This window comes from Zingiber officinale, chromosome 7B (genome assembly GCF_018446385.1).
Source record: "Zingiber officinale cultivar Zhangliang chromosome 7B, Zo_v1.1, whole genome shotgun sequence".
Lineage (NCBI taxonomy): Eukaryota > Viridiplantae > Streptophyta > Magnoliopsida > Zingiberales > Zingiberaceae > Zingiber > Zingiber officinale.
The window spans coordinates 101955197-101966417 of NC_055999.1; the positions used below are offsets into that span (position 1 = coordinate 101955197).

Here is an 11221-nt window from a genome sequence, read left to right on the forward strand (position 1 = left end):
GGGTCCCTAAGTCTAACTTGATTAATCAAGTTGAATTTAATGAATATTAAATTTCCAAGGATCAAATTCACTATCTTGATAGACCTCATTGATGTTGTGATCCATGGGGGAGCTAATAGAAAGATAATTTTTATTAGATAAAATTGTTTGATGTTTGATGTACCACTTTCCTTATGATTAGTTAGATTGAATATTTTTAGAAAGAAAATTAAATATTTAATTTCTTTAAAAGACTTTGTCTAGAAGCAATTGTTGCTCTAGTACCCAAGAAGACCTAGTGCCTCGCCACAGTCGGGAAGCTAATTATTGAAATGAATGTTTAATTGACTAACTATTAAACCTTAATCTAACTCAGATGTAAATAAATCCTTAGATGTTAATCTAAATTAAAAATAAAATTAACCATCTCACAAATTCATAGGGTTCCTATTTGAAAATTTAGAAAAGGGTAAGATGGATTTCGATTAAAAATAAAAATTAGTCAAACTTAAATTAATTTCAAAATCCTAAATTAATTTCAAAACTTAATAATTTTAAAACTTAATTACTTTCAAAAACATAATTAATATTAAACCTAATAATTTTAAAACTTAATTAATTTCAAAACTTAAATTAAAACTTAATTAATTTCAAAATCCTAACTTAAATTCAAATCTTAATCCTACTTAAAATTTCAAATGTAATAGTTTTCAAAACATAATTAATGTTTTTAATTTCTCAACTTAATTTGTATACGCAAATCAAATTTAAAATTAAGATTAACTTAACTCCATCTCATACAAATTAATAAGGCATTTTAATATCTTATAAAGGGTGAAATAAAAAAATCAGGAAAATAGATAATTTTTTTAAAAAACTTTAATTACTCATGCTTGGATTCTAGAGTTATACTCAGCTAAAGTCTACTTCAAATATATTTTTTAAAAATAAAGTATTTTTAAAAGCCAAGTCCTTTTTTAATACTTTTATAAAAATATTAAGTATTTTTAAAAGATAATTTGTGTGAAACCTAATTAATTTTTTCAAGTAAGCTTTTTTTTTAAATTAAATACTCTAGTTAAACTTTCTACTTGAATCTTTTTTTTATCCTCTTTTTCAAAGTTTTTCAAGTAAACTTTCCTTATCTTTCCCTTAAAAGTTACTTTCACACTCAAACTTATTCTTAAAAAGTTTTTTTTATTTAAATTACTTTAGTATTAAATTACTATGAAAGTTCTTTGTGTCTAAATTACTTTAGTATTAAATTACTATATTTTTTCCCTTGAACTGCTTTTTAATTTTACTTAACCTTTGAACCAGACTGTTATAATGAAAAAAGGAGAAATTGTCAGTGAAGAGAGTACTAGACGATCGAATCTAAGTTTAGATAATTACAAAGGATTTTAAGTCAAGTGTTATTGGTTTTCTAATAAGTTAAACTGATTGTACAGGAAAGTCTTAAGTGATCTTAGACAAAAAAAATATCCTAGCTGCGGTTAGACAACGAAGTCCTGGTCTACTGGACTGGGCAAACTCTTGGTGGGTCGAGGACATTGGGCGAAATCCTAGAGTTGAGGACGCTAGGTGAAAGTCCTGAGGGTCGCAGACACCAAGCGGAAGACTGGACAGTTCGAGGATTGGACGTCCAACATAAAGTCCTGATGTATCGAACGCTAAGCAAATGATTTGGAGAACTGGTCTGACAAAAGATAAAATTTACTGAGAGGAGTAGGTGAGGACGTGTTCCCCTTTGAGGGAACAATAGGCGTCGGTTCGACCTACGATTCTCGAGAAATCTAAAAGTTAGAACCGGACAGTTCAGAGACTGTCAAAATACGTTAGCTACCTATTATTCTAACTCTATTTTGCAGGACGCTAGTATTTTATAGGTTAAGGTTTTTACCTTGTTCGGTCAACCGAATGTCGGGATCAATCATCTGAATCCTAGAGATCATATCAACTCAAGGCGAAGTTTCGACCAAGGGATCGATAGACCGAATCTCGGGTTCAATCGATCGAACAATGGATAAATAGCAAGCTTATCGGACCGGGTTGATCGGACTAGATAAGGCGGGGAGCGTCGAAGATTCGATCGATCGAACGGCTAAATCGATCGACCAAATGAAGACTTTTATCCCAAGCAACAATATTTGGATGGGAAGCCGAGCCGATTCAAGAAGAATTAGTCAATCGATCAGGGGGATCGGTCGACTGATCAACATCGAGTCAAACAGTGAATGGATCGAATCATGTTCAACTCGGCTATAAAAAGAATTCGACCAATAGCTTTGAAGATACATCATTCAAAACTTAAATTAACAAATTCTCATGATCTCTCTATTTCGTGTTGCTCAAAAAGACAAGTCAACAAAGTCGTAACACTGCTCCGACGACTGAAAGTTCAAAATTCTAACTCTCTAAGTCGTCGGTATAATTTTAATTTATAGCATTTAATCTCTAATTCAATTGTACTTGTACTTGTCTTTGTAATTCTACAGATTGATAATGAATTGCTCAAAGTAAGGAGTAGGAGTTATCAAAAGATTTCGAACTAAGTAAAATTAAAAGTGTCAGTATTACTTTTATTTTTTTTATTTATTTCGCTACGTTTTACTCCGATTGTTTTTCGAAATCGTAAGAAAGTCATGAACATTAGTTACCCTCCTCTTTAACGTAACAATCCTATAGAAACTATAGCATGACGACTACGGAGAAGAGTCTACCGTAACAAGAACTATACTATTGGACAAGATAGACACTTTAAGGTTGGGAGTGTAAACTAGAGGCTCAATCTTAGTTGGGGCCACATGGCATTAGTTGTCAATTTATTGCTCATAAAATCATTTTTTAAAAAAAAGAATTATACAAAATGAGAAGAGCCCTAATAAAATTGATCAAGTTGAAATGTGGAGGACTACTTTTAGTGGTCGAAGGAGTCCCAATTAACTTCCATGTCCTTTCAAGGCATGAGGGGCATGTTTGAAACCTCATTGATTCGGAAACCCCCCACGCAGTATACAAATTCTTCTCTGAAGCGCCAGCTAGCTAGCCGTGCCTGCCTACTTTCGTTTACCTTGACTTATACAAGACGCTTTTGACTCACACTTTCCATGTGATAATTAAATCAACACCATCCGGAACAACAGTCCTGCACCACAAGAATTTATTTTAAATTGATCACGTTTTCGAACGCCGGCCTCTCAAGTCTCATCCAAATTTAAATTCATTTAAGCATGTCATAATTATCGTGTTTATTAATTATTTGGCTCAGGAAAAAAATTTGATTAACCAAGTAACAAGGGGTGTCAAAGTGGAGCCTATTTGATAATTCGAACAAAATAAGGCTTTTTGCCCTAATACTTTCTCTGAAATAGCATCCAAATTACGTATAAATATATACACACGTGAAAAAGGTAGATGTCCTCGAAGTTGAAACCTCGTTAACCACCCGCATACTTTCTTGCCTAACAATTAATTAATTAATTAAATTCAGTGGGGACGGCAGTTTTTACGGCGCAACTTTCAACACGCTCGCCCGCCCGCTCCAACGGCAGAGCCTGACACGGCTGTTATTAGTTAGTTTGTCACTTGAGTATCTTAAAAAATTACTTCAAATATGAAATAAATAGTGACAATTGTGAGATAAATAAGTACAAAAACTCTAAAAATTTGAAATACGAAAAGAAACGTAACCTTATCATTTCTAAAAATTTGAAATGTCGGTCCGTCTGACTTCTTGCATTGTATAGATAAAAACATTTTTAGATTTTTTTTTTCAAAGAGTGTTGTGGACGTGTGGTTCTGTTTTGTCGTCTAATTGAAGCATGCCATAAATGTTAATTAGCATTTGACAATGGAAGTCTAAAACCCCCGCAGTCAACTCAAACGTATAGCTCAGCCACGAGTATGAACACTTCAAGCAGCCTACTTTATTTCCAGCTCCCTGCGTCGTCAGTATGAAAACAACGGCGGGGGGAGGCTTGTTCTTGAAGTGACTTCAAGGATACGGACCTTTTCCTTGGACAATTAACCCTCCTCCTCCTCCTCTTCTTCTTCTTCTTTTTCTATCATATAAAGCTAGCTAATGCCTGCCTGACCTCCATTTTCTTCTTTCTAAAGTCCACCTCAAGGCAGAAGAGTGCATGGAGTTGCCTCCGGGCTTCAGGTTCCACCCCACGGACGAAGAGATCATCACCCACTACCTCATGCCAAAGGCCATCGACACTTCATTCTCTTCGAGGGCCATGGGAGAGGTGGACCTCTACAAGTGCGAGCCATGGGAGCTTCCAAGTAAGAGTATAGATCGATTATGTTCGTAACGTACGTATAATAGATAACGTATAATATATATATAGATAACGCAACGTACGTTGATTATCTTTTCAGGCAAGGCGAAGATGGAAGAGAAGAAATGGTACTTCTTCTGCCAGAGGGACAGGAAGTACCCTACGGGGGTGAGGACCAACAGGGCCACCGAGGCCGGCTACTGGAAGGCCACTGGAAAGGACAAGGAGATCTACAAGGAGAGAGGATCAGTGCTCGTGGGCATGAGGAAGACGCTCGTGTTCTACCAAGGCAGAGCCCCCAGAGGCCAGAAGACTAACTGGGTGATGCATGAGTTCAGGCTCCACACTTCTTTTCAAAGATCATCTGCACCAAAGGCATGCATGCAACAGTATAATATAATCAACTTATGTTTTATTATATATTCTCTAATTAATTAATTGGGTGATCATGTTAGTGCAGGACGAATGGGTTGTCTGCAGGGTCTTCCACAAGAACAGAGGAATTACAAAGAAAAGCCCAGTGGAAGAGCTGCCATATCTGATGAGCTCAAACGGTGCACCTCAAGCTCAAGCTCATGCTCATGGCCTGGACTACTTGCAGTTGCACCACCATCATGATGTTGCAATTAGGAGGCACAGCAGGATGATGGAGCAGGTCTTCGTGGGGTGCCCCTCGCAAGAGCACACTGGCCTGAACACCGACTGCGGCACGGTCACCGCGTCGGCGATGAGGTTTGAGGATTACTGGGATCCATCTGCTTCTTCTTCTGGAGGAGGAGCCATGGGTTGGGGCACCGTGTGGAAGTAGTTAATCAGACATATGATGATATGCATGATTTTATTTTTTAAAATTATTTAAATGTCAGACTTCGTTAGATTAATGTTAGATAGACTGTTATGATTATGATTATGATTATGATTATGATTATGATTGATACGGTGCATGCTATGATTATGATTAATATGATGCATGATCGTTGGGTCAAAGAGATGATGTGGTCAGGAATCAAACCCGTGGGATGGTCAGAAATTTAGCTCACGTGGCGGTCAGAAGTCTAGCTCACGTGGCGGTCAGAAGTCAAGCTTACGTGACAGTCAAAAGTCAGACTTACGTGGTGGTCAAGAGTCTGGCTTGCATGGAGGTCAATAATCCGGCCTACGTGGAGATCGAAGGTTTGGGTTGTAAGATGGTCCTGGTCAAGCACAAGTGTTAATCCGAGGTGAGGCCTACATGTCGAGTAGGAACTCGGAAGCTAGGAGACAAGTCAGGATTTATAACCTTGCGACACAAAATACATGGATCAAAGCGTATATGTCGGGATGTGCCAGCCAAGGATACAGGTCGGGACTTATAGCCTTGAGGCACAAAGTACATAGATCAAAGCGTACAGGTCGGGATGTGTCAGCCAAGGATACATGTCGGGACTTATAGCCTTGCGGCGCAAAGTACATGGATCAAAGCGTACAGGTCGGGATATGCCAGCCAAGGATACAGGTCGGGACTTATAGCCTTGCGGCACAAAGTACATGGATCAAAGCGTACAGGTCGGAATATGCGAACCATGGATTACAAGTCAATACTTATGGACCGGCAGAGCAAGATGAATGGACCAAGGTGTATAGGTCAGGACTCGAATTAGACGGGATCAGACTAAGGCGTACAGGACGGGTCAGACAGAATTAGATGGAGGTATGCAGGTCAGGTTACAGGACAAGCAGAACCAAACTGAGACATACAGGTCACAACTTACAAAGTAAGGCAAGTCAAGCGTTCACAGGACAGAACATGTCGGATAGGGATGGACACACACAGATCTGGAATAGGGAAGTGACAAGCGCAGGTCAGGAAAGATAGGTCGACACCCACAGGATAAGACTGGCGGATACAAGGACCCAACTCAGGGTTAGCAGATTGGGGAAAGCAGACACTACACGACAAGGAAGTCAGGGAATCGTAATAACCTGTCAGGGAATAATCACCGTCTGTCAGAGAATATGTCAATGGTCTGGTGCTCACCGCCCGCTGATTCCTTCTTAGACCTATAGGAGGACACCACATGTCATTCACCGCTAGACAAAGTCTGACACCCGACATTCCCTGACACTCATCAGACTCCAGAAGCACCGGTTGTAGTATAAAAAGGGATGCTTTGTCCCTTACGCTCGTACGCTCACTCGTCTCTTCACACTCATCTTTCACTTTTCGTCCTTTTTCTGTGTTTTCTGGGGAAAAAGTACCTAACTTGAGCGTCAGAGGGTCTGATCCGAGGACTTTTTCCCTGATTTCTGATCTCTAATGACTCGTGGGCTCGTCTAAGTGTGCGCAGAGTTCTTGCTTCACCGTCTCCGTCATCACCCCTCGTCATCCGCTCGTGTAAGCTCCCCCGGAGGGTGCCAGATTGACTAGGCTTCGCAGCGACTTTCCGTCAATCCCGGCGACAACGCGACAAACCTCCATCCGACGTAGCTTCCGGACGGGATCAATGATATATATGATCTTTACTTTGTATAAATGTATAATGATTAATTCTGTACTAATTTATATACATGATTTGCTTCTACCTACTTTTAATAATTAATTTCAGTAAGTTTTAGTTGTTGTCACTTATTATTATTTATTTATATAACATATTTACACATCCAAAGGTATATATATTTTGATTAACCAATTTAATCAATTACATTGGTCATGACTTGATAATATTCTATAGATTCGATGCCCACTCTAAATTTTAAGCATTAATACATAGTTGTTACACTATTGACAATAAAAATTAAAATCGTCATCTCAATAGTTGTTTCAGGATGATTCTTTATGCCCGGGGTATGGTGTAACGGTAAAATATTCAAGTTGTCATCCAGATATCAACGATTCGAGTCTTAATTATGATAAATTTGTAAGAATTTTTCCTCCAAATGAAACACGTAAGTAAAGGATACTGGACTCCTGAGCTACCCATTGTGAGTGTTTTTTGATTTATCCTAGTGATCGATAGAAAATTTTTATAAGATTAAATCGATCACCTCAAACTTAATTTTATCTAATCTAATTAATTATTTTTTTCAGAAGATAAATCATAAAGACTTTACCAATAATATAAAAAAAGATTAAGACAATCAACAGCCATTCCGTGCACATTGGAAATTACGGCAACACCTGAACCAACTCGTTGCACAACGTTTCACTCCAATGGAAATTATATTACTATATATAGAACAGATCAAAATATTATGTTCTAATTTAGTTAAAATGATTTAAACTTCATTAAACTTATTTTAAATTGATTCAATTCATTTTAATTTTTTTATAATAGTTATTTAAGCAGTCGCTACAATTCTGCTAATACAACACTATTAATAAAGCGTTGTAGCAGTTATTTATAAGTTTGTTTATAATGAAATGTTGTATTTTATTACGTTATAATAATTGATTGTAGTTGTCATTATATGATAAAATGCCCATATGATGATCTTTACAACAACAATAAGTCTTTTTTTTTATTAAGTGGGGTCGGTTGTATGAATCCTTTTACGTCATTGAACTCTATCGCCTATTATATCATAAATTATATTTAAATAATTTTTATCTAATTATTTTATTGTTGCTAACCAAGTCTTTTTTGGTCTTCTTTTTTCTCATTTGATATGCATGTTTATCATAGTTTCACATCGCCTAACTGGAACATTTATTGGTCGTATGAGTACATGTCCGGACGATCTTAAACGTGTCTCTCGGAATTTTTCCTCAATAGATGTAACTCTAACTTTCTCTCTAATGCTCTCATTTCTTATTTTGTCCATCTTCGTATGCCCACACATCTACCTTAACATCCTCATCTCTACAACTCTCATCTTCTGCTCATGTGCTCGAGTTATAGCCCAGCATTCAGCTCCATATAACATAGCAGGTCTAACTGCGGTTTTATAGAACTTACCTTTAAATTTAATAAGTACTTTATGGTCACATAAAACACTCGACGCTCCCCTCCATTTCATCCATCCTGCTTGTATTTTAAGTAAGACATCTCTCTCAATTCCTCCATCATTTTGTAAAAATGATCCTAAATATTTAAATCTCTCGGTTCCGGACAACTTGTCCTCTCCTATCTTAACAATTGTTTTATTACTTCTAATATTGCTAAACTTAAATTCCATATATTCTGTCTTTAATCTACTAAGCTTAAAATCTTTCCCTTCTAGTGTTTCCCTCCAAGATTCTAGCTTAGCATTTACTCCTTCACGTGTCTCATCTACCAAAATGATATCATCTGCAAACAACATGCACCACGGTACTGTGTCTTGAATGTGCGCAGTGAGTTCGTTCATAATTAGTATAAAAAGATAGGGACTTAGAGCTGATCCTTGATGTAACCCTATCTTTATTGGAAATGCTTCAGTCACTCTGCCTGAAGTATTTACTCTGGTCGTTACATCCTCATACATATCTTTAATTAGTTCAATATATGTTACGCTAATACCTCTCTTTTCTAAAATTCTCCATATAATTTCTCTTGGGGCTCTATCATAAACTTTTTCTAAGTCAATGAATACCATGTGTAGATCTTGTTTTTGCTCCTGATATTTTTCAATTAATTGTCTAAGAAGATGTATAGCTTCTATTATCAACCTTCCAGACATGAACCCAAATTGATTTTCTGTCACTGTGATCTTCTTCCTTAATCTTTTTTCTATTACTTTTTCCCAAAGTTTCATAGTATGACTCATTAGTTTAATACCCCTATAGTTTGCACAATTTTGTATGCCTCCCTTGTTCTTATATAAGGGAACTAGAGTACTTATCCTCCATTGATCAGACATTTTTTTTTCATTTTCAATATCATGTTAAATAATTTTATAAGTCATTCAATACGTTGTTTCCCTAAGCACTTCCATACCTCTATCGGAATATCATCTGGTCCAACGACTTATCCATTGTGCATCCCATTTAAAGTTTATTTTACTTCTGAGTTTGAATTCTACGATAAAAATTAAAATTTCTATGCTCATTTGACCTAATTAAATTACCTAAGTTAAGTTGGTCACCTAAACCTTCATTAAAAAGTTGATGAAAATATCTCTTCCACTGCTCTTTTATTTATCCATCGTTTACTAATACTCTATTACATTTATCTTTAATACATTTTATTTGGCTAAGATCTCTTGTTTTCCTTTCTCTCACTTTAGCTATTCTATAAATATCTTTCCCCTTCTTTTGTATCCAATTTTTGATATAACCGTTCAAAAGTTTTATTTTTTGCTTCACTCACTACTTTCTTAACTTCTTTCTTGGCTATTGTATATTTTTTTAAGTTTTCCTCGGTTTTACAAATATATAGTTTCTTTCTTATAAGCTATTCGTTTTTTCTTCACTTTCTCTTGTACTTTCTCATTCCACCACCAAGATTCTTTACTTAGTGGTGCTTGTCCCTTTGACTCACTGAGTACACTCTTAGCTACTATTTTCAACTTTGATACTATCTTATCCCATGTTGTATTAGAATCATCGTATATTTCACCTAATGCTTGTACTTCTACCTTCTCCTTAAATATATTTTGCTTTCCATCCTTTAACTTTCACCACTTAATTTTAGGAATTGTATATATTTTCTTTCTATTGATACTATTTTTGAGGCATATATCCAACACTACTACCCTATGTTGGGTAGTTAAGCTTTCTCCAGGGATGACTTTGTAATATTTATAAATCTTTCTATCCTTCTTCCTAACCATAAGAAAGTCAATTTGCGATTTATTATTTCCACTTTTGAATGTGACTAAGTGTTCTTCTCTTTTCTTAAAAAATGAATTAGCTAATATAAGGTGATATGCTATCGCAAAATCTAATATAGTTTTCTCTTCCTTATTCCTTGTTCCAAACCCATAACTCCCATGTACTCTCTCATATTCCTCATTTTTCACTCCGACATGTCCATTTAGATCACATCTTATTAAAATCATTTCATTTGGTGGAATATTTTGTAATATTTCATCTAAGTCATCCCAAAATCTTGATTTGGTAGCTTCATCTAATCCTACTTGTGGTGCATATACGCTAATTATATTCATAGTTTCTTTCGCCACTATTATCTTAAGGGCTATAATTCTATCCCCTTTTCTAACTACTCCTACAACTTCATCGTTTAACAAATTATCTATAATAATACCCACTTCATTTCTAGCTTTACTCTTTCTAGTGTACCATAACTTAAAATCCGAGTTCTTTATCATCTTTGCCTTCTCACCTGCCCATTTTATCTTTTGTACACGCAAAATATTAATTTTTCTCCTAATCATCATATCTACTACCTTCATTGATTTACCAGTGAGAGTTCTTATGTTCCATGCTCCAAATCTTAGATTATTAGTTTTCTTATCATATTTATTCTTATCTAACTTATGATGTGAGAACTCTTACCTCTTTAACACTACACTCAAGTTTTCATGGAGATGTAATGATTCTTGTTGAGATGTTATAGTCGAACTCTGTAATACGAACTCTTACATATGACGATCTTTACAAAAATAAAATAAAAAATAAACTATTTGATGATTTCATGAGGAGTGCAATTTTTGGTCAATTTTTAAGTATTGGTTCACATAAACTAATAAAGTAGACGGGATCCTCCTATCTGCCCTGATCCATCCTTGGATTGAAAGGATTTTTTGGTCCCACTTATTTAATAGATGGGACTATTGAATTCCTTGCATCATTGCACTAGATAAAGATATCATCCGTTAAAAGTGGACCAGAACATCATGCTCCCAATAAAGCACGTGTGGTATATGCTCGCCTGCATGTTCCGGTCCTGAATTCCTCATTGCAAAAAAATATCCATGACTATAGAAAAGTTAATGGACAAAGAAGTACAATTAATAATAATGCAGTTTAAATATTTTTATATGTTGTCCGTAAATGTTAGGTATTACTCTACGATCCACGCCGCCCAAACAATGCA

General features: G+C 35.9%; 1 protein-coding gene across 1 annotated transcript; it reads left to right on the plus strand.

The window, feature by feature from the left end:
* Positions 1-4080: 4080 nt before the first annotated feature.
* On the plus strand, positions 4081-5150 carry LOC122003995 (NAC domain-containing protein 100-like). The gene is made up of 3 exons (XM_042558943.1): positions 4081-4269; positions 4366-4640; positions 4726-5150. The coding sequence occupies exons 1-3, from the start codon at positions 4122-4124 to the stop codon at positions 5071-5073; spliced, it is 771 nt and encodes a 256-aa protein (XP_042414877.1). The 5' UTR covers positions 4081-4121; the 3' UTR covers positions 5074-5150.
* Positions 5151-11221: the final 6071 nt, after the last annotated feature.

What these genes read in the sequence shown, in the direction of transcription:
- LOC122003995 (XM_042558943.1), top strand. Translation starts at nt 4,122, where the DNA reads ATGGAGTTGCCTCCGGGCTTCAGGTTCCACCCCACGGACGAAGAGATC. An exon ending in CGAGCCATGGGAGCTTCCAA is followed by an intron (nt 4,270 to 4,365) that starts GTAAGAGTATAG and finishes TTATCTTTTCAG; the next exon opens with GCAAGGCGAAGATGGAAGAG. An exon ending in AAAGATCATCTGCACCAAAG is followed by an intron (nt 4,641 to 4,725) that starts GCATGCATGCAA and finishes ATGTTAGTGCAG; the next exon opens with GACGAATGGGTTGTCTGCAG.